At 43.8% G+C, this 24,605-nt stretch overlaps 1 protein-coding gene across 2 annotated transcripts in view; it reads left to right on the forward strand.

Moving 5' to 3' along the window:
* LOC147748172 (butyrophilin subfamily 2 member A2-like) overlaps positions 1-24,605 on the forward strand; it is a 154,928-nt gene that overhangs the window by 6,208 nt on the left and 124,115 nt on the right. For both annotated transcript variants that reach the window (XM_086959079.1, XM_086959080.1), the window contains exons 2-3: positions 3,706-3,773; positions 17,084-17,104. In XM_086959079.1, the coding sequence (XP_086815205.1) occupies positions 3,706-3,773; positions 17,084-17,104 (89 nt within the window). The remainder of the gene's footprint in view (positions 1-3,705; positions 3,774-17,083; positions 17,105-24,605) is intronic.

The raw sequence follows: 24,605 nt of genomic DNA on the forward strand, positions 1-24,605 counted from the left end.
CAGGGCAGCTCCAGTGGGAGGATCGAATCTCTTCCTCACAGAGATCTGGAACTGATGTGTTCCCTCCAAAGTCCCTATGTGAAAAGTGAGGTCTCCCGCGTTCCCTCCAGCCCCACCCCCCTGTTCACCTCGTGCACTAGCCGGGTGCCACGGGTGTGAGTTCAGGCCCTAGACCCGGGCCGAGTGCCCGGCTTGTCTGTTCTCTTCATGGCCCTCCCTGGCATCTCTCGCTGACACCACCACAGACCCCTGCTTAGCCAACTATAGCCTCATAACCGGTGCATGCAGAAACGGAGTCTACAGCCGAAGACTGACTGGGGTCTGTGAGCCTGGAAGAGAAGTTGGCAACTGGCTTAAGTTTCTGCCTACGGTGACATTTTGGGATGCCGAGGCAGGGGCGTCCTTTAAGGCACAGAGACTGACCCACACCGCAGCACAGCTACAAAGTGGCTTCATGGCCTGGCCCGCACCTTCAGCCATGTTAGGTTGGTATCCAGTATCCTTATCCACAATGAGAAATGTGATCCCTTATTTACAATGTTAAAAGCTGAACTGCAAGTTTTCGAAAGGCACAACATCGGAGATTTAGTTTCAGGCGTCATAAATCATTCTTCTGTTTGTGTGGAAGTCCTCAGTTAAAAGAGAAGATTTCTCATTTTTGCACATTAAGGCATTTCCAGGGGTGTAGCTTTCATTGGTGCATCAGGTGTAGTGGCGCCGTGGTCCAGAGGCCCGAAGAGCCCACTGAGCCCCGATTATTGCTGAGTTTATAATTCAAACAGCAGCCACGGGACCCCTTTCGTCCTTGCACTCGGGCCCATGACACACTAGATGCACCGCTGGGCACGCCAAGCCCACTTATTGCAATTTCCATTCTTCAGTCTGCTTCTCAAGCTATGCTTTTTTAGCACGTTGCATAACTTTCACAACCACTGTTGTGTTGCAGTGGGCGCGGCCTTGTTTTGACCCCTGTCTTTATAATCTGTGTGTCTGAGACCATCATCTTCCTCTCTAGGAAATAGGCAAGAGAGGCATACGGTACGATCTCTTCATAATGGCAAACACGACTAGAACTCATTTATTTGAAAGTTTTATAGAGCGCGAACACGATCCTTGCGGATAACAGAGCGCTTTACATTAAGTAAGGTTCGTTATACATCAAATCAATGCATGTTAAACACATGTACATACCGCCATAAAACAGTAAAGCAGTAAGTTTACGCAAAGAGAACCATCCAGTTGGAGCGAGTAAAGGGACGAAATACAGACTCAAGTGTCGCAGTGGACATTTGTCATAGTAAAGATTATCAGCACGGGTTGGTTTGGTATCGCAATTTCTTTAGATAATGCTCAGGAGCATTTTGCCATGAGAATCGCTTTTACTTACTTTTTGAAGAAGCCATAGAAGAGTTAAGTCTGGCTTCTGGGGGTAGGGCATTCCAAATCCTGGTAGCCATCCCTGAGAGGGATCCTTTATAGGTTTTCTTCTTGTTGAATCTTTGGGGTTTCAGAAGTAGGTTATCCGCGCTTCTTGAAGATCTTATCCCACCAGAAATCGTCAGTTTCTGTGCCAGATAACTTGGTGCCTTGGGATGCAGGGATTTATGTGTCATACATGCTATTTTCAGAGGAATTCTGGCTTCCGGAGGTAGCCAGTTCAAGGATTTTAGGTCTGGGGAGATGTAGACCCTTCTTTTAGAACCTGTGATGAGTCTCGCTGCCGAATTTATGGAGGCTCTTAGGAGTGCCGTGTGGGGCTTCTGTGGGGCTTTACTATTCCAAATGATCATCAGGTGCGTTACTCCAATGTGCTTGCTTGAAGGCACGTGTGACTACAACTCCCAGAATGCACTAATGTGGCAAGGCTGCCCAGACTAGAAAATACGGTGTCTTGTACACATGTATATATTAGGCTTTTAAATTATTTAATACAGCAATACAATACAAGGTTTTTTTATACTACCTACATTAGGAGAGTTTGATTAATCATCTTAAAACCTTTGGCGTTAAGAAGTTGGGTTTATCAGCTGTGGCACTGTGACTAACATATTTCGGCCCTCCATCATTGAGCAAGAGGACATTTTTAAAGATAAGGAAATATTTAAGGGTTGGGAGTCCAACTTGGAGAGGGTAGTAGAACAAAGGGGAATATACCAGCGGGAAGCATGATTAGGCAAACGGTGTCTTGTTAAGGCTAAGTGGGGTGGCAACTCTAGCGAGCACCTACTCACTGACATAAAAGCAAGTAGATTACATGTAAATGGAAACCACAAAATATTACCTCTGTCTGGAGAAAAAATAAGGACACAGTGCCATCTGCTGGTTGTCAGTAAATCCGTCGTTCGCATCACAAACTTTAAATTAAATTGAATCCACGGTTTATACTTGCACAACAATTACTATTGTGTCACATCACATTCTAATAAATTCGGGGTACGCTCTCAATAAAAATAAAAACCAAATTATTTTAAATAATAAAATCAACTGGATAGACAGTAGGGTGGTTCCAAAAGCTAAATACTTGGGGGTGACAGCGGCTGCAAAAACCAATATGATTGTGGCTGAAAATCTAATTCCACTTGCAGCTGATACTAAGAGGGCGGTTAATCGGATCAATAACCTGCACCTGACTACAGTGGGACGTGGACTTAATTTCTAGAACCTGGATTTGAAAATAGTGGTAGCTAGTTTTTTGTTATAAAGTGCCTAACTCGTTGTATAATGTTGGGGTCTCCGGGGGTGGGGGGCGACTGGTATTGACTTGATTTCATCACTGTAGTTTTTCGATGGTGGTAAATAACATTTTGAAAAATAAAGTTATTATATGGGAGGAGGCGGGGCAGAGAAGGGACTATCATGCCGCACTCCTGCAACAACACGTATTCATAGATTTTCGTTTTCAATACACAATTAAAAAAGTAATTGCCACTGTAAAAAAAAATAATTAAAAAAAACAAATACAACCTTTTATGATCTGTTTTTCTAAATAATTCTCAGTCTCTCTGGGAATCACCTTCACTTTGCTCCTTTCCCAGATGAAGTCGTGCACAGCTTCCAAGGGGAATTCGTTTTCACTCAATAGTTCCCTCCACTCAGATTCTCCGGGTACAGGAACAGATTTTTAGCAGTGTTTAATTTATTTTAAAAAAATGCCAGCGCGCTTGTCAGGAGGCCACTGCAGCTCGCTCCATCCTGCTCTAGCAATAACCACTAACCATTACACTTTTACAAGGATGAAAATTTGAACTATTCCAGGCTGCCCAAAGCTTAAGAGTGACTTGGGTGTCTGCTATAAGCCTTTTTCAATGTGTACATAATTATTAAACAACTGTTGTGCTCATTTCAAGATTAGACTGTGCCTCCATGTGGTGCACTGTCATAAGTATCCGTGCCGACAATTAAGTGCCTTTGCCGAGCACGGAAACCACCGGCTCAAATTAAGAACTGATCAAATCATGAGGTTTTGCAAGCAACTTACTTATGTTGCACCTGCAGTTTCCATAATTTAATAGGTGTTTTCTTTGCTTACAAGCTAGGATTAAGTTTGAAGAGGTCTATAGCAAGTTACTGAAAAGTTCACCTGTAAAATGCCCAGCTTTCTTACTTCAGTCATACTCCATTTTTAGTTCAGAGGAAATTGTAGCTGGTTTACGAGGTTCAACTCATGTTACAAACACTGTCTGTTTTTTTTCCCCTCTTTCTCAGGATGTTGGCGAAATCTCTTGTCCTCTGTTTTCTCATTGGTTCCATCCTCCAATGTTCCTTATGTGACGGTACGTATGCTGTTTACTTTTTCTATAGTACTAACAAGTGAATGACTTGGCCTGTGTCATTTGGCAGTTTCTTCAGTCATTGTGAGTGCGTGGATGTGAGTGGACGAGAGTTATAAGGACCGTATATGCCCATCGCCTGGACACTCTCCAGGTTCAACTATTATTCTCCCCCCCCCCTCCCCCCCAAGTCAGTTGTATGGTGGTTGAATTGGAAATATAGAAGTAGAGGTACTCCTTGTCCTAACGTAACTCTTTGCTGCTGGGCAGTGCCAAAACTCATATTTAATGCATTTGAGAAGTCCTGGTATTATCCTTTCCAAATTAAAGGCGTGCAAAAAAAAGTGGAGGTACTGTGTGCCTGGTAGTACCTTCCCATTTAAAGCACTGACTGCAGCTGGCCTCTAACCGCTCGTGCCGCCCTGCAAGGAGTGAGCTGGGGCTGGCGGTCTCTACTGGTATGATGCGACCTGAACTAGATATTATGACCCCGCGACACTTGCCACAGGCATGGCTATTGATAGTCTATTCACCAACCTAGCCAGTTTTCTGGTTGGAAGTATGTAATCCTTGTAGAAGGTGCCCTGGCCTAATTCAAGAGGATCCTAACAACTGCCTCACACAAGAGGCAGTCTGAAATCAGCTCATGGGAAGCCATCTAATCTCCTGCAATCATTTCCACACGTGACAAATTTAAGAAAGCAGCCCTGTGTGACAAATGGGGATGTTTGACAGTAGAGCATTCCGTTTAGTGCAGCAATAGAAAACAAAAAAGATAGGCAGTCTGCCATGCACCGCATACTATAACATCTAGAGAGCAGATCTTGAAGATTGAGACTTGCCACATATAAGAACCATTCACTTGGGGGATGGAGTTCTCCCAAAACCTTTACAAGACTGCAAAGCTAATGTTCCAAGCTAGTGATGCTCATCTGGGCAGGTCTAGTACATCCTTTTTCTATGTCTGAGAACACAATGCTACCCTGACGAAGGGTCACCCCAGACCTACCCAGTCTGAGGCATCAGGCATCGCACATCTACTTGTTTTTAAACCTCTTTCTACACCATCCCACAAACAGACCTCTGTGTCACTAGCCCAACCTTTGAGCTTTTGCACCTCACAGTGTAGGTATTCCTTCACCAAGGAATATGTAAAACCTCTAGCCACTTTGTTCACCCAGTACTATGGACAACACGAGTGAGTGAAACAATAGACGGGACGGCCTTACCCCCCCCCCCCCCCCCCCCCAGGTATCGGGCTTCATCCTCATATCCCCACGTTCGCCAAAGAATCCTCTAATGGCAAATGAAGGAACACCTGGGCTAATGACATAGAGGGCGTTCTTTTTTTATGTGTTGGTTATATTTTAAGGGAGACACAAATGGTTGTTCCTTGCCTATAAGGCAAACCCTCCCCCTCTCCCTTGGACCCGGCATTGGTGGGGTCCTGTGTGGTTAGCATCTTTCTACCACCCCTTAGGGCATTCGTTCTCCTGGTGGTCCAGAGGAAAGGGTTTCATATACAATTGACCTGGATTCCATTCTTTCGAAGCCAAAACAAACCCACACTTCAATAGAAGTCTTCAAAGTTACAGGAGCTAAACCATCACTCCGTCTGCTCCGCTCTAGCTCAAGAAATACTCCTCAAACCCGAAAGAAGAGTCCTTGGTAGTCCTACATTACAATCCATAACGCATGTAAGGTCTGCCGTATCCAGATGCACATCAGTCAGGGTTGGACTCATTCATGTCCAGAGGTGTGTGGTTGTCTGTTATCAATCACAAGTCATGTGACTCAAATACCAATCTTTCATACAAATATTTCAAGCCCATTACAGAGCAGATCTTATCCTGGCCTAATTCCCTCTTCGTATCTGCTTGAAATGCAACCAGCTAGCTCATTATCTAATACAATTCTGACTTTGTATTCTTATCCCAAACTCTGACAAAGAATGTTTTGTGGGGGCTTCACTCTCTGGGTGGACAACCTAAGCAATTGCTGCCCAAGTGGTTGATAAACCTCTGCCCCTAGGCTTCATGAAATTGATCACTAGGCTTCATGAAATTGATCACATAATCATTAACCCTGACTTAAAGATTAGACCCGCATTTTGTGTTTTTCAACAGGATGATCCGCAAATGCTCTGTCCAATATAAAACATGTAAGATTATTACTCACTTAAGCAGATAAACGAAACCACCTCCATTATCGAAGGAACGTGTCATTGCTCAGGTTTCTTAAAGTGTTTAAAACTGATATATAATCAATCCACATGGCCGGCTCATTTGTTAATGATCGTCATGCCTTCCATTGCACAATCTCCATAACCCTGAACTTGGTGGCTCCAAGCAGTTTTACAAAACTTGAAGTCCGCTGTGAAGCTTATCAATAAGTGGTGTATCTCATAGTTGGCCAACATGGAAAGCTTAGGTCAGATAAGAGAACATAGGTGGAGTATGCAGATGACTGAGTGTTGCTAACTAGTATGAGAACATACCGAAGACCTGTCCAGAATACCAAGAGAGTCACATTGCAACTGATCAATCAAGCAATAATAAACCTAGGTGACTCGTCAAAATAATTAAAGCAGCTTTTCCCTGCTTACCTCCATTTGTTGCTGTATCGTTTTGTTGGCCTTAGTACTCCGAGTACTTTACTATTGATGACCAGTGCTAAAATACTTGTGCTTCTCCCCTAAACATGGTGGCATTAATGTATACCTGATTAGGATATTTAGTTTACTTAGAAGTCCCTTGTAAAGTGGTATACCATATACCCAGTGCTTGTAATCTAAATACGTTCAGTGGGCCTGCAGCACTGATTTTACCAATCACACAAGTAGCCTTTCAAACCTGTCTCAGGCCTGTGTGTACAGCTTACTGCCACTTCGACTTGACATTAAAAACCACTTGCCAAGCCTTAAATACCCTTTTATTACACATAGGTCACCCCTTAAGTTGGCCATATGTAACCCTAATGGCAGTGCTGTGGAACTTAAAGCTAGGACATGTGCACTGGTCAGCAATGGAGATTGAAGTTTAAAAGAGGAGGAAGAATTTGGGTTAATATTTAATGGAGTATTGTATACTAGCACCTGTATCAGAGAACAGTGATTCTTAAGAAAATGGACGTACATCCTAGAAGTTATGTTGGGCAGTTGATAAAGTTGATTGTTTTTTTTTTATGACCTTATTGAATATAAGTGCAGATTCACTGAATGGAAGGTATGTGACAATACTGAGGATTTTACAAACCGATTGCCAAATGGTTTCTCTTAGGATTAAGGTCTCTGGAACTGCTCCTACAGAGTAAAGTTGAAAGAAGGTGCTATGCCTCCTGTGGTTGCTAAAGTAATGAATATGCTGATAGATGTTTAGTGAGAAAGGAGATGGAAAGACTCTGAGAGTGACCTTGTACTGGTGAGGCATCGGGGTGTTAAGTGCCGGTGATGGAGGCACGAAAGGTCCACAGGAACATAAGGTTGTGAGTAGACCTGATGAGACTTAACAGAGATTACCGTTGACCAGTTTACTCTTTTGAATTTATTAGAAACGTTGTCCACTGGTTGTTATTCCAAGTTCTTCACCACCCTGGCATCTGTGTAGCACCAGAATAGATTACATGAGTTTACAGGACCTTGCATCTTTTATTACCCTAATGGTTTTGTATAATTTTCCTCGGATGCTAGCCAGACTTGTCTCTGCAGCAACCATGTTTCAGAGAAGTATGCACAGCTTTATATGTGAAATGGAAGGAGTAAAGTGCTGTGAGGATGATCTGTTTTTGGGAGAATATGGGAGGAACACAATCCTAGTATATAATGTGTTGGGAAGACTGCACAATGTTGGGATGACTTTAAAAGAAAGTATATGCTGTTTTGGGAGGGGCGCATAACTTAAGTTGAAATGGCTATTCGACCCTTTTGTGAGGTGAAGCAGGAGTGGGAGGATAGTAGGATTGTGCTGCTGAGGGACTAGATTAGTTGTGACCACCTGCCTTAAGAGCAAAGTGGTAGATTTTGCATATAAGGGGCTATTTAACATTGTGAAAATAAGGGAGAGCATTAAGGCAGATTTTGGTGGCCATAAATTGAACTGGAGGCTAAGCGCACCAATAGAAAGTGTGGTGATAGTGTTGAGTAATAAAACCTATATAAACCCTGTGCCCCACCCATGGAAGTAAGGTGGGTACCACCTATTTTATTGTGGCTGCAAGCATAGTCTAAAAGTGGACGAAAGTGAATTGTGTGAGACTTCTGGTACAGTCATAATGTTTCTAGAAGTTCTTTCAGAATAAGAGTTTGTAGGAAGGTGGGTTTCTGTTGCAGTAACCTCCCCTCCCCACTTTTTGCCAGAATTCTGATGCACTTTGACTTGATGTGCCCCTGACCCTGCCAATATGGCCCCCAGGGCCTGTGTTTCCAGAAACTGTACCGTTGTAACCCCAATTTGCACCTCTCTGGTCACATGAAAGTCCCTTATAAAAGATACCATGGGTACCAACGGCACTGTGACCAGGGAAGGCCTATAAGGGCTGCAGCACATACACTGCCATTGCAGGCTGTGTGTTTTGGTGCAGAGAAAGCGAAGAGTCGACATGGCACACATCCCTGGGTGCCATGCCTACAACCCACTGCCTATGGTATAGGCAAGACACCCTTCTAGCTGGGTGCACTATACCACTGGTGAGGGTACACGTGCATGAGCAATATACCCCCACAGTGTCTTAAGTCCATTCTTCGATATTGTAAGTACAGTAAAGCCACAAAAGAGAACATGGTCTGGGAATTTGTCATTACTAACTCTACAGCAGCATAATGGCTTTACTGAATTCTTGGAAGTTTGGAAGCAAACTTTGTAGCATAACAAACCCACTCTGAGTGCATTGTATAATAAATATTACACTGGCATCAGAGGGTATCTTAGATTTGCCCCCTGAAACGACCAGCCTCTAGTGCCACCACAAGACATGTTTCTGGACCCCAGGCATGGGAGCCTTAGCTCCCTGGGCCCAGAAACGAAGCCTTTACTGGACGGAGGTGTTCACACCTCCCCTAGGTCAGGAAGAGCCAGTTGTGGCAGGAGAGCTTCAAAGGCCTCTCCGCCTTTGCAACATGACCCCAGCCTCTCCTGATATCAGGAGCAGGTCCCCTTCCTGTCTCACCTCCTTTTTCTCAGGAAACATTAGAACAGCTCAGAAGTTGTGACCACCTATGCCAACCCCACCCCTCAGGTGGGGGAGGTCACTCTTCAGTACCCGCCACGTCCCGTGGAGGGAGTTTCGGTGGGGCGGAGGGGTGGGGTGGGGGAGGGGCATAGTGGGGGGTGCTAAAAACTGGAGTATGGATAATTGAAGGTAAGTAAACAATTGAATGAATAAAATGAATTTTGTAGCGCACCCTGCATCGCAAAATGCGATGCAGGGTGCGCTACGAAATTTGTTTTATTTATTAAATTGTTTACTTACCTTCAATTATCCATACTCCAGTTTTTAGCACCCCTCCCCCGCCCCACCGAAACACCCTCCACGGGCCGTGGCTGACCCACCATCTTGCAGATGTCAAGCACTCTCCAATCAGGATTAGGGATTGTGCCCACACCCCCACGTGGGGTGAGCACACCAAGGGTGTAGTCACCCTAAGGCCAGTAGCCCATTTGCTACTGACCTAGAGACCCCTAAAACACCCTCTAAATACAGTATTTAGGGGGTAGCCCTGAACCCAGATGGCTGATTCCCTTAACCTATGAAGAAGTATGCAAGAAGACGCGCAGCAGAGGAGACTGCAGAGACGAACTGACTTGGCCCCATCCCTACTGGCCCATATGCAGTTTCCAGAGATCCTGCACCAAAAGTCGCCTTGTCCTGCACCCAACGGCCTCAAGAACCCTTGAGAGAAATGACTTCCTTCAACAAAGCCTGGACCTCCTGTGAACAGCAGCTTTGTTCAGAAGAATCTCCAAAGAAACACTCTGAGCCTGCTGAAGACAAACCCAACGCCTGGAACCACCATCTCAGCCGACGGCTATGGCCTGAGTCCGAGTGGCCCACCAGTCCTAGTGAAGTCCCTCAGCGCTACAGTGTCTGAGCCCACCATGGTTTGACCGCTTCATGACTCCCCAACACCTCCTGTAGCCTCTTCACGGAGACCCGACCCCAACCATGATTGGCCTGGGAAGGTGAAATCCAACTTCAAAAGGCATTCCTGCTTCTGGCCGCCCTGAACCCTGGAGAAGAGAACCTGAGGTGCACCTTCGTCCCAGAGTCCTCCAACTTACCTGACCAGCTGTTGGTTCCTCCCAAAAGACTTCCTGGACTGAGCCTGCAGCCAAAACCGGCAACACCCATTGCATACAGGGCTCCTGATGCCAAATCCACACCCTGCACCCGGCCACCCCTGTGCTGCTGTGAGTGTACCTTGAGGGATAACTCTGATACCCCTTTGCTTAACCCTAGGAGCTTTGCTCCCTCAACCCTGTGGCTTTCCTGAACAGCCACCAATCGACGGCCACCTAGCCTCATAGGCTAACATTGGACCTCAGCACTCTGCACCCGGCCGCACTAGTGCAGGAGAGGGTGCTTTTTGAGTGCATCTTGGACCCTGAGGAACCTTTGTTCTAACCCCAGAAACTCAACCCTCAAGACCGTTCACTTACCTGCAAAACGTAACCCAATTTTCTCTATAGGATTGTATTGACTGTTTTCCTCTTAAAAACTTTTAAGTGTGGAGGGTGTTTTGTATGGAAACCTAAAACTGTGTTTTGAGAAACTGTTTTGCTCCCCTTTTATCCAGGAAATGTCCCAGTGTGATATCTAGGCATATCACAGAGTAGAAAAAGTAATCCAAAAGTAACTACAACTGAATTTTCACATTTTACAAACCTGTAACGAAAGTCATTATTCATCCAGATTGCTCATGAACAATCTGTCCTAAAAGGTACAATTATACTTACCCGTACCAAGCCTGCTTGGTTCTACAAATAAAAATACAACAAAGAAATATTTTTGATACAAACAGTTCAGTTCATTTTTTGTGTGTGTGACATCATTTCTTTCCTGAGTGTGTACAATGAATGCTTAACACTACCCTCTGAAAAAACATTACTGCTCGCCCCCACTACCAAAAATGGAGAGTAAGGGATCATCTACGTTTACCTTTGGAAGCCTTTGGGATCCTCTGGGCTCTGTGCACACTGTACCTTGCTTTGGTATAGTATATACAGAGCCAGCTTCCTACAGAGTTTCCCTTATGTTTTGCCCATTTCCACACCCAACCACTGGCAGCACACATTTTGTAATTTTATAATTTTACAGAGAAAACGTCTTCACTTCAGATTGTTTCCAAATTGGATGAACTGGAGGAGAAGTTGGGTCCAAGTCGTGTTTTTTTAAATGATGTGGTGGCATTTAAAGTGGCTTAATGCTGCCTTGTAAATAAGGCACTATTTCACGCTACACATAGCGTGAAAGGGGAGGTGAATGGGTGTTGCCATGGGAGTTCCACTGCGACCACCTTTTGGTTTTGATGCTGCCCCCTATTTACAAGGGTGGCGTGAATAGGAGGCAGCGCCAAAATTAAGACCAGGGAAACTGGGTCTTAAACAGGCAAAACGAGGAGAAATACTTTATTTCTCCTTGTTTTTGCTGTTTCCACGTGTGCTGCTTTGTGCAGCACACATAGAAATAGCAAAATACTATTAATTGTTTATTATTTTAGGGACACCTTCCTCCACATACAATCGTTGGAAAAAAAGACGTTTTGCAGCGTCTGTGTGCTGCATTAAGCAGCACACACAGAAGTTATAAAGCACCATTAGTGATTGTTTGTGTAGGAAGGGACTGTTGCGTGTTTATCTAGGCTCCTGATCGATACTGTGACCTTATGCCCCTATTCGGCTATAAATCCATTTATTCCCTATATTGGCATAACCGTTCAAGTGCGATATTCAGAAAGTCATCTCTGGCCTCACACGAACTGAGCCACATTCCAGCATAGTTCTCTGCCACTTCCTTTGCAACCAATTAGTGCAATGACAGAGCAGAAGTCACTATCTGATATTCCTAGATTAACACTCCGAGTTCTTCAACGAGATAAAAACTCAGCAAACCTGGAAATCCCCGCTTGCTGTGTTTTGATTAGTAATGGAACTCTAATGAGCAACTGATAGCTATCACTTCCTAGTGACATCTTTAATTGACGTCTTATGTCCAGCAAACTTGCGTCAAACCAGGCACCTGACAGGTATAAATACTACCAACGTTGCCTTAAGCAATTGCTGGTGTCCCATTGCTGTTGTATGCTGTATGCTGTATGCAGTACGCTGATGCTGCTGCTGTCCCTTTGGTGGTGAAGCTACTGATACCATTATCGCTGTTAAAGCGCGAACGATGGTGTGGTGAGCTTAGGAGCTGAACAGCCGTCCCTCTGCGAAGAGCCCAGCAGATTCCAGCTGCCGCGGACGCTGTCCCCCCGCCTCCTCCTCGACGCGCTGAGAAGAGACGCTGCCTTTCTCCTGCAGAGAAATCCAGCTCCGGCGTTTCTGGTCTGCCCTCGCGGGTGACTGGGATATCGAGTTTCCCCCTGAAGGAAATACCAGACTTCCATCATTCTATTCAGAGGTATGGTGTTGACTAAACCCTTAGATGAGAATTCTTGAAGCAAACCTTGGCAAAACCAACTTAACTTAAAGCTACTTACTCCCCTTCCATGTGTTAGGCTTAGGTCAGGCACACTGGGGTAGGTGTAGTTAGAAGCACCAGTTGAGTATTTTAGCCTAATGTATATATGAATGTATATATGTTTTATTACTTTTAAACCATTGTATGGCTAAGAAACCATATCAATGCTTTTACAGTATTATTTCGCAATCCTTATCTTACTGTACGTACTTTTTATAATAACAAGTCTTGCAATTGTGGCAATACATTTCTCTTGTACGAGAAGAAAGACTGTTCAATAAATGTTAACCTTTTATTGACAAACGCCCGTCTCTCTATTCTCTACATATCGTGAAAGTAAACTGCACTAACCTGACTGACTGAAATACATGTCTATTGTTTCACACGACCCTAGAGATTGACTCTTGATCTGAGGAGCAAAGTTGTCATGTTGCACGGTTGTTGGAAAACTGAATCCCTTCTTGTCTGTGCCAGGGAAGCTGATCACTTCCCATGCAGAGAAGAAAGTTTCCAGTGACCTCTGAGCTAGTTGGTAACACACCCAATTAAGTTTAGCATAGTCAGTGGAGGCCTGGAATATCCGCAGTTCCACGTCGATACTACTGTTTATGTTATTCCAATGCGCAGGGCCTAGTGGGAAACTAGGAACTGCAGGACACCTTCCTGCACATAAAAAAATCATTCCCTTGCAACTCAGACACCCTTGCACTTTGGTGCAAGGTGCCTGCGTTGGCGCTAGGCAGCTAAATTAGCATCGCCCGGGGTAAACACACTGTATTCTCAGGGCCGGACTGGCCGTAGCGGGCACTGGGCAATCCCCCGGTGCGCAGCAAGGGTGGGGGCCGGTTTTGGGCCCCTGGGGGCTGATTTTGTTACAGGGCCGTTTTTGCAGCATAGCTGCAAAATCGGCCCTGTAACAAAATCGGATGCAAACCGGCCCCAGCAAAGAGCTTAGCAACATCCCCAAACCCCCCAGGGTGGGGGGAAGCACTTTGCCAGGCCCGGTTTTGGTTCCCAGTCCGGCCCTGCGTATTCTTGTGAACAAGGTGCAGCCTGCGTTTCAGAAGTGGCGGAGGGTGGCGTTAAGCCAAGGTGGCTAATGCCAAACTCCGCCACTTCTCCTGTAAATATGCCCCGAGTCCCCACTGGCATTTTATTAACCGCATCGCTGCGGCGGCTTTTCCCGCTGTGTGCGGCATTTTTAAAATTACTGCGTTACATGACGAGCTGAGCTCGTCATCAGCACACGGCAGGTAAGCCTGATGACGAGCTGAGCTCGTCATCAGCATCGAAGTGGTTAAGAGTTATTTGTTTAAGTGGGTGCCCTGGTTAAGATAGATGCACCTGCTGGAACCAGGGAGTGACAGATGCACAAAACTGGTCAGAAATATGATCAAAACCAGTCAGTGATGGTCGAATTTGGAATCGGAGCCGGGTATTTATGCATGGTAGAAAATATGGAGGACCGTGTCCAGTTCAGGAAGATGTACAATCTTCTGAGAGGGAGCACTTTTCTTAAAGGAGTTTCCCAAGGCAAATAGGAATATGAATGCAGCGACGCGACAAGAGAATTCAGAAGAAATCTATACATTAGAAAGATTGTTGCTTTAGTTTTGTTTTTGGTTTGGTGTTTGGGTAAGCATCAATTTTTTGTAGTGATTTTTTTTTTTTTGTTTTGGTGTTAATTGTTATATTTTGTTAATGCGGGGAAGCGTGCATATGTATGTTAGATGTATTGTGTCTTGTTCCTTACATGGGGAGCCCATTCTAGAAGCAGGTGACTTTGCGGTGTGTTGAGGTTCGAGAGGATGCAGGTGGAAGAGAAGTGGGTTGCTGCGTTTGATTACAGAGCTTGGTTAAACCCTCTTTCCAACTGGAGACCTAATTTGTCACAATGCGCAAATGAGTGTTGGGACCTCAACCAGGGGGTGATGACTGACGTGGGTGGTAATTTGGCCATAGAGAAACGTGTTTATAGTGGGTATGAAGGAAAGGAGTAGCTGCTTTGAATCCAGATTCAATCGAGTGAGTTTCTACGGGCATATTCAGGGAGGGTGTTGGTGTTTTGTAGGAATGGGTGAAATCTAAAGTATGCTAGATTCATTCACAAAACATTTTAAACTTCATATTACGCTCGGTATGCGAAATTCCTTGAATTACAGTGGCACCTCACTTCGCGTAATTATGTGAGTTTGTGGTAAAAATGTACCACGCGCGGCTGTCTGCAGTACTTTGTTTAAATGCGTCGTCAAGCCAAAAATTGATGTGAGGAAATGTTCTCTTTAAAATATAGCGTGACAGGACAGATTGGCATTTGAAGTAACTGCATGATTTTTCCGTTGATTATGCGACAGCTAATATATTTGCGTTTTGCAATAAGTGTTCAGAGTTGACATGGTCTAGTAGAGCGATATAATTTCAAAATAATCTTAGACTTGGCCTGCGTCTGTCTCAACCTTTGGCTGTGATGCTTGTGCACCATTTGTGCATTCATATGACCTATCCTGGACTACAATTTACTGATGTCACACACCTGGCCTCTATAAAATATTTTATTTTCCTTTCTGCCCGGGGCCCACAACATGGCTACAACTTTAGGGGCTCATTCAAGCTCTGATCTGCTGTCTATTACTCCCCAGCTTGACAAGAGACACTATCATCCTGGTCCTCTTTGCTTTTGGGGAGAGGGGATTATCAGGACACCAGTCGCCTTGCTATGGAGCGGGGTCATCAATCTGACCTGGTAGTTTCATTGGTGCTCCATTAACATATGACTGATGTCAGTGAATGCATTTCGTTGTCTATTTCGAGCAAACTCCTTTTCTGCCTCATATTTTGCACTAGAAATGCCGTGGACCATTCTATCCTGGTGGAGGAGGTGGGCCTAGGCTCTTCATTAGTTCGAGCAACAAATTATACAGCTCTGCTGTGTGGTCACAGAACTCCTCATAGTCTTGCAATATGCATATTGTGTATCATAGTGTTTTATACAGCCAATGTATATTTTATTCAAAGCTAAGGTATTTCTTATGTTTCCTGATACACATTTTAAACTGCATAGACTCTTGGTCCCAATTTCACTAACCTGGTTTATTTGGGGTAATTGTCTGTTAAGTCTGTATACATTTTCTTGGTTGGGGATACACTCTTGCGCAATGGCATTGATTTGTTAATATGTGGTCCATACATAAAAAAAGAATATCTCGTGGAGAAATACTCTGAAAAGCCTTGTCTTTAAAAACCCATCCGCTAGTGTGAATGGAACCTGACCTATATCTTTTTTACCTTGCACAAGATGAATCCATGAATTTTACAAGTAAGAGACTATACATACATGTGCTGTTAAATGAAGGAAGCGGTACAAAAGGGGGAGGTGATGGACTGAGCATCTGAACCAATCAAACACTCACACCCAGTCAACAGATCTGGGTTTAATCCATCACCGTTCTTTGCCACTGGATTCTGGCTTGGCACTACGGGCTGGACTGTTCCCATGAGGCACAGGGTCAGACTGATTTGCATATGGCAATGTCTGAACTGGGGTGGCAGAGTGGGCTAAAGAACGGTGATGGTTTAAACCCAGATCTGTTGACCTGGTGTGAGTGTTTGATTGGTTCAGATGCTCCGTCTATCACCACCCCCTTTTGTATCATTAAATGAAGGAAGGGATGAAAATTGATCACTAACTCAGGCACCCTTGATCTGGTTTGATTTCTTCATTGCACTACAAATAGCATCCCATGTTGGTTAATTTTAAAAATGGCTGCACCTTTGTAAAACATTTTATCTTTGGAAACATCAGTTTTCCTGATAACCTGTGTTTAAGTAAATACTGAATGCAATTAACATAGTCATCAACATGGCTGTCATTGCAGGCGGCCTAGTGGGTACCACGCTCTTTCTACATCTAAATGTGGACCTTTTTAAAGGGTTTTAAGAGTCATCCAGCAATTCTCAGGGTAAAAAGCAGCTAGATCGTCTCTTTTTTTGTATTCTTCAAATTTGTCATGCTGCTCCAGAAATACTATTGACATGTTTTATGAGGGTCTCTGCATGGAAGTCATCCAAGGTGCTGCATCCTTACTTGCTTCCTGTCCTGATTTCAGCATGACGTAAAGATGGGTGTTTTGGAAATGCACCAATAACACATGGCAAAGGATGCATGGCTATGGGCACTGCTTGTCCTGCTGGATTCCCTGCTCTATTCCCTGCCTCCATGGTACATCCCCTGTGCAGCTCTTTCCTTACATCAAGAACATGGGCTTCCCCTGTACCATATTGGTTAACTGATCCTATATATTTTTTCAAAGCTAAGAGTTTTCTTATGTTTTGTGAAACATATTTTTAGATTTTTGGTATCCATATCATTAAGCTAATTTAGTTTGTATCCATGCTTTGCTGTTTGTAGTCGTGTCTCTTGTAAATCTGACTTCACTTTCTCGGTTGTGAATATTGTGAATACACTTTCCTGCACACAGATAATTGTTTTACTGTGCTATTCATATTGTAAAAATAATATTTACCATGTGGGGGGAGATGATGGGAAAAGTCTTTCAACACAAATGGATTTAAAAACACATAAGTATCTGCTGTAGTGAATGTAACATAACATATATATTTTTTTTAATCTTCTGCAGATTCCAACAGCAATGCCACAGGTAAGACTCACTTAACTGACGTAAGCTGGTAAAGGGTGGGGCTGAAGAGAAGGGACCATTAACTCAAGCTGCTTTTGTTCTGCTTTGATTTCTTCATTGTGCTTCAAATAGCAACGTTTTTGAGAGTTCAAAATTACTGTATCTACGTGCAATGTTGTCTTTTGAAACGCCACAATGCTACTGTGCATGTGGTTGCAGTGTTCATGTGAACATAGCAACATTGAATATACTAAAGCTCATCAAAAATGGCCGCCTTTGCAGATGGTCCTTGCAACTGGTGCCACACTTTGTGCCTGCTTCTAAATATGGAGCTCATTAAAGAGTTTTAATTGGTGCCATGCAATTGTTAGTGAGAAAAAGCTTCTAGATTGTTAGAATCAAAACAGACAATGTTGTATTCCAGTTACTCAAACTATTTACATGTTTTAGGAGGGGCTGTAGGCATGGAAGTCGGCAAAGTGCTGTATCCTTCCACTGTTGCTTACTGTCTGCCTACAAAATGATCCTCTTCAGATTTAAGCTGGTCAGTGATTATTTTTATAGAAATACTCATCCACCATCTTGCAAAGAGACGGAGCGCTATGGGCACTCCTTGGCCTGCTCAATTCCCTACCCCCCATTCCCTCCACCATTCTACATCCCCCGATACAGCACTTTTCTTGCGTCAAGAATATTTGCCCTCGACCTAACCATGTCCAAAGTCCTGGGGTAGGAAGTCGACACAAATATGCTTAGATAAGGAGCCGTGCTAGCCAGAATGAAGAGGTAAAAAGAGGAACCTTTTCAAATGGTCAGTGGTTCTGTCCACCTGGGTTCTGCACTCTTCAAAGTTTCTTTAAAGATACAGATTCTCTCGGTCCTTAATTTGCAAAAGAATGAGTGCCGGTGTCAAACTCTGCTCAGGAGCCTGCGGCCGTGCAATCAAATGTCGGCGCAGCTAATGCCAAGGCTGCGTAGTCTTAAATCTAACTCATTACACTGTAATCCACTACCAGACACTCCCTGCCCCTTAATCTCACTCGTGCAACTTCTGCTTTTTCCCTTTGATTTTTCTGGCTTTCACTTCCTCCGGCTTTCCACTGTGTGTGTTTCCTCTTGCGCTCAGGAAGTTAATCTTTATATAACTGTAGGAAGTGATGCAGGTGTTAGTTGCAGGAGACTCATGCTCCCATTCATAATTCAATAGATGCTGCACAATAATCAACTGATATCTGTTCACCAACATTTACCTTCCCAGCACAAACTGATACTGGGAGCTACTTTGCTAAAAACACAATCCCTAGACTTCACAATAATATGGGCCAAATTACAAGGCTGGCGTTCCGAGGACTGGCAGGCCCATGGCACTCGGCGGTGGTGGTCGAGCCACTACCGCACTTGTGATCAGACCACCACATTATGAGCTGGGCGATCAAACCATCCTGGGACCGCCATTCCCTGGAGGTGGTGCGGCGGCCAGTGAGTCCCGCCAGCAAATTACAGGTTTCTTCTCTGCCGGTGGTGAGGTTTCTACTCCATGGCAACCCAGTTCGGAGAGGAAACAAAGGGGGACCTAGAGGGCCCCTTGTGCCTCCTCCGCTTGTGCATGCACATAGGGGGCGTAACGTGTGCCGCCCTGTGTGCATGCACCAGAGTTCCTGCATGGCATGGACTATATTGTAAGGGGTCAAGGTTAGGTGCGAGTATACGTTCCTTTCCTTTGAATGAACAAATTGGTCACTTGGTCAGGATAAATCCTTCATTTTAGCAAGAGCCGTTACCGTGTCCATTCAAGTCTTGAATAATTCATTTCATTTTCATTGGGGTTATTCAAATATTATTTTATTTAGTGAACAGAGTAAAGACAGCCAACGCGTGTTTCACCCTTTGTGGCGAATAGCGCCAGGGCTTTCTCAAGGCAAAACATTTTTTTTGATCACATCATTGCTTTTATCGAGTTTTCCAATGCACAATACCATAATGGTTTGGTTCCATATTCAATTTTTCAAGGATGAATCTCCAGATGATGCAGGGTCCTCTGGATAATCCGGTGTTCGACGCGTGTCCCGTATACTGTAAGGGGTTCCCATTGCAGTGCCTCTTTTGAAGGATTCACCATCCTGAGAACACCACGCCGCCTGCCTAATTACAAATAGCTTGTAATCTGGCAGGTGGCGGCGAGTCTCAGAGGTGTGAGGCTGCAGCGGTGGAGTACCCGCTGCCTCTGCACCACCAACTCTTAATCGGGCCTCAAATGATTCCCCACTCCCCAAGTAAGTCATTTCCCTTTCCATCACTGAAGAGAACCACCAGGCAGTGAACATGTAAATGAGAATCATTTTCCTAAATATCTCATTGCAAGTCTTTATCACTGTCTGTTCTGGATAAATGACTCCTTTATTCAAGGTTAAGAACTATAGTTGCACATACTCCTTCTCATTGGTTTCTTTCCACCTGATTAACAGCACCACATCTCTGCAAGCTCCATAGGTCGAAATTACTTGATAGTGCTAGGATATATGTGCCAATTCAATGGACTGTGGCTACAGGAAATAGTTTTGCACCCCTACGCATTGTAACATGCGTCTTCTACTTCTTTTTAGATGAGTGGTGTCACTGTAATTGATACTACTACACCAGTCTTTTTCAAATCTACTCTACCCACATATAAAGACTCTCTGTAATGCTACCTGGTTGTTTTAATCAGTTGCTGAGCCTTGTGTTAATGGGGTGCCAAAATACAACTACTGGCGTGAGTCATTGTGCTATAATAACATACAAACAAAAGTGACACCCAACCGTTCCTCCAGGCGGGTTCCGAAGATGTGTAGATGGTGGTTAGCTCTGTCTCTACTGAATCTAACCAATGAAACTCTAGTTGAAAGGCCATAAACACCACAAGAGGACAGAAATATTTTTTCTTAGTGTCTACTTTCTGCCACCCACATAATGTTTCTACAACACCCTCACAATGTGTGTTTGACTTTAAACTATCATGGTTCTGCATACCAAAACAATTCACTGTATCCTGCTTTGCACACTGAAGCATACATCCAACTCTTCCTCATTTCCAATTAATTTAAAACCTCCTATTTTCCCATACTAACTTTCAGCATTCATTATTTGAACTCTTTATCATTGGGACTTCAAGAGCCACTGTGCATTCTTTGACATCAAGTTTGGGAGCCTACACTGGCAAGAGGAAAACACCTCACTCACTGCATTTTATACGCACTGACTTTCCATCAGCACGTGAGATAGCAGAAAATTGCATTTTTCATGCATCCATGCTTGTGTGTTGCTGCAAAATTACACATGGTAGGAGTGATTCATATGAATTTTTTTATGTAGTAATCTACCTTATTTATACATATGTCACCCCCTACGGTCTTCCTTAAGTGCCCCAGGGGTAGGGTGCCTTGTAACTATAAGTAGGAACCTTATAAAATGTTTTATAAGCCCTGGTGAGGAAAAAACTGTCAATTTAATTCCCATCATTGTAGATAATGAGCTCCATAAGCTAGCATTGAAATATTTTATTTAAGTATAAATATTGATAGGAGCGAGATAAAATATCATTCAAGGTATCAAGATGTTAGTTATCATAAAGCTAACAGTGGCAAGTTTTTGAATTTATCATAACTATCACAGAAAATACATTATTAAACTTTCTTTTCTGTAACTCAAAATCCAGACTTCCAGCTGGTCTCTCCTGATTGGCTAGCCTCTGCCAGGCTGAGCCAAGCTGTTTTAAATAGGTGTGAAGCAGCCTGCTAGAGCCAGTGGATTTCCTAATGGAGGAGAACTGCAGAGATGTAGAAGCTACAGGCAGGAAGGGGAGTTTAGCTGCCAAACTGGTCTCCAAAGGGAGAATGACACTTTAGGCCAGCACAGGGTCACCCCACATCCTCCACTCCCAACCATATAGGATCCTCGATTAGATTAGGAAAGAGGATGGAAGGGGGGTGTTGGGGAATCTTCGCCATGCCAGTGGGTTGGCTTAGCCTCCTGCAACTTCCAAGGAAAGATTAACTCCATTTTGGATTTTGGAAGAATTGTGCCTCCTGGAGCAAGAATATACCACATTTTGGAGGAAATGCTCATACACCTGGGTGGCACCCAGCTTCCCATTGGTCCGGGGTGTCCCCTGCTTGATACCCAGGAACACTGCATAAAAATGGAAGAGTTGCCAAGCAACTCAGATCTTCTGCCTGAAACTCCAAGGAGAAGGACTGCTGTGCTGGAAACCTGATCTGCACCACAAAGGTCTGCATTCCAAAGCACTGAACCTGCTGCGCATTCTGGGACTACAGTCTTAAGGACTTTGCTTTGACTCAAGAAGGATTAAAGAGGGGAATTCCTGCAAACTACAGGTGAACTGAACCCACCTGCATCATCTCCACTAATACGTCCCCATCCTGGAGTACATCCAGTGTACTTTTTAGGATTTGGCCAGATGCATTGTGGGAATCGTAGTCCCAACACCCCAAGGACCTTCTCTAAGATTCTAGACCCCTGGATTGGTGTTGTGGATTATTTTAACCCTGAAGACCTTCTGGAAGAAGATCCAGAAGTTTGGGAACTTTTTGGTAAAATGCTACATAAGGTGACTGACTCTACGTCGCGAGTCAAGCTGGCAACCTTCAAACGTGACCTAGCCTGGATTTCAGGTTTGTCCTGCTGAAAGCTCCAGACTTTAAGGATATGACCGAGGCTCGCAGAAAACCAAGCCTATTATGTTGAAGCGAATCCGGCCTGAAGATAAGCCTCCCTCTATGTTGAGAGAGAAAAAGCTTCAGAAAAACTAACTGCAAAGGTAACATTTTGAACAAGGCCTTCCGCTTAGTGCATCCAATTAGGGCTCCATCACGGTTGGCCTCAAACTTTGACTTTGTCCCAGTCCAGCGCAACCAGATGTCCCAATTTGGCACTATGTGTTTTTAAGGACTAAAAAGTGTTTTTCTCTAAAAATTCATATCTCCAGGCGTCTATTGGTTCATACAAATATAACCTGTGTTTTTAAATTGGTATGGGATTTTTATAACGTGTTATGTCTTACTTATTTAATGTATTGGTGATTTTAAATGCTTTACACTCCTGTCCATTAATAGTGGTAAGTCACTACTTATCACTATTACTAATCACCTTCCCAACAATCACTTAGTGTGTAAATATGACAATGGGCAACAGGACATTGCAATGGTTTCCACCTGTGCATTACCATGCTAATTAAGTGACCATTTCTTTGTGCCTCCATTGCATAAACCTGTGTCACATCATGCAAACAGTGCAGTGCTCCCCTGTGGTGTATCACCGTATTCGGGGACAGCTAATCTTGGTTCCTGGCCTCCAATATGCCCTATGTTACTTGCTTTCCACTTGACATGGCTACATGATCGACCCATGGGGTCAGAGTGAGATTAGCAACCAACGACCCTCCGGTGAAACGTCTCTCAAATTCATAATAATCCTCCCTTTTTGATACCAAGACTCACTTCTTTCTCTTTTATAGGCTGTCTATTAAATGTGAGCAATAGACTGCTAGTGTAACTTTCTTTCACTGGTCCGGAGGAAGGGTCTCCAACCATTTCTGCATTAACTGCAACTTATGTTCAATGAAATCATTTCAAGCTACTATGATCATTAATGTTCTCATGGCAACCACATCAGACACGATTACATTAGTGGCCACCTAGCTAGTAGTGATCACCCAGTGCATCAGCCAGGGTTGCCTACAGTAATGTGGAAGTCTTAGTCAATTGCTTCCACTTGGGTAATATGTTAACTGCATTGGTGGCAGGAGCATTGCAGCCATGGCTATGTTAGAGCATCTGGTGCTGGGGAGAGAAAGTACTATCACTCAAATATCACTATAAATAGAAATTCAACAATTTTTCTCCAAACATCCGCTTACGTTTCCTGAAAATACAGATTCTTGTCAAACGCACTCTTAATTTTGGTATACATATATTTCGGCAACCAGGCAAAAGCTCCCAATTTAGTAGGGTGGGTAGCACACTTGAGAGCTACTTCCAGATAGCTGGAGAGTTTTAAAGAGACTAGGCTTCAAGAAAAAATAGATGTCATTGGTCCTAACCATCTTCTGAACATAATTTATTTCAATACAATGAACTTATTCAGAGACATTGAGCATCCATAAAAGCATCACACAATGCAAAACGAGCATAAAAATGCAATTCATAGCATAAGAATTAAAGCTATGCATAGAAATACAAACAGAATGAGATTATGAAATGGCAATATGATTTGTACAACATAGATGTACATACACGTGCAGCAGATTTTAAGGACCCAACATGCAAAACATTTTCCTCATTCGTTTATAACAATCTAAAAGAGGTCTTCATTTGCCAATATTGGAACCTTATTTTTTAAAAAGCGGGTTAAAAGGTGTCTTTCTTTCAAACACCTGTACAGACCAGCTGTTTATACAGGTGCTTCTAGGCTACAACACACATTTTGAATTACTCTGTGCAATTGCATTATCACTGTGAAGCTAGTGCCAAATAATTTAGTCTTTTCACCAACTGAGCTAAATGATCCCACCCATCACCGTTTTGTATACTTCAGTGTGATCCCATAGTGGAATGGATATCCCCAGACATGTGTCTCGTTTTCACTGTGCCACTGAAACCAAGCCATACCCGACTGCAGAGCTTCAACCAGGGCACAATTTTAGGTTGCTTTTGTTCTGGTTAAGGGAGAAACTGGCCTGGTATTTGGGCTGGACTGTTCCTATTCGAGGACATTGAAGCCTGATTTGGAAATGGCTGGGTCCAAACTGAAATGGCATTATATAAGCAAAATAATTGACAGTGGTTTGGCCCAGAGTAATTACCAGTGACTGGAATTAATTCAAGTATTCCACGCAGAACTCTGTTTTTGTAAACATTTAGAGGAATATGCTGCACATCGGAGGTACAAGATTCTAGCATGGATTAAGATCGTGAGGAATAATCTACCCTTCCAAAATCACTTGTAAAGATACCAATTTAAGAAAGTGACCCTAAATGATAACCGTGAGTGTTCAGTTGCAGAAGTCCCCATTGAGTCCAGATAAGGAAAGCAAACATGTCCAGGATTTCAAACCCTGTCATTAATTTAGGGGCTAAAAACTGATTTCAGACTTACTAGCTATTTCAAATGAACACAGTCTCAAGCCTTTTGAGACGGATGTCAGAACCATCCACTGATGGGATAGGGAGTTCGGAGGGGTATGGTCACCCTAAATGGATACAAGGCCAGAACGGCAATGATGATCCATGCTGTTGACTACCCTGGCGAGGGTTGAAATGTTATTAAATCTCTTCTGTGGATAATGCTTACCTGATTGAGGGATTTCTGAGACCAGTCGTGTCTGAGACATCAGACTTGAAACAACAACTTTGTACTGACATCTCTGTCTATTATCCCTCTGGGTATTCATCCCAGTGATCCAACGGCAAGGAGAGATATATCTCAGCGGTCTAACTTCCTTGGGAAGATCTATGTAACAGTTCTA

This window comes from Lissotriton vulgaris, chromosome 1_1, assembly GCF_964263255.1.
Source record: "Lissotriton vulgaris chromosome 1_1, aLisVul1.2, whole genome shotgun sequence".
NCBI lineage: Eukaryota > Metazoa > Chordata > Amphibia > Caudata > Salamandridae > Lissotriton > Lissotriton vulgaris.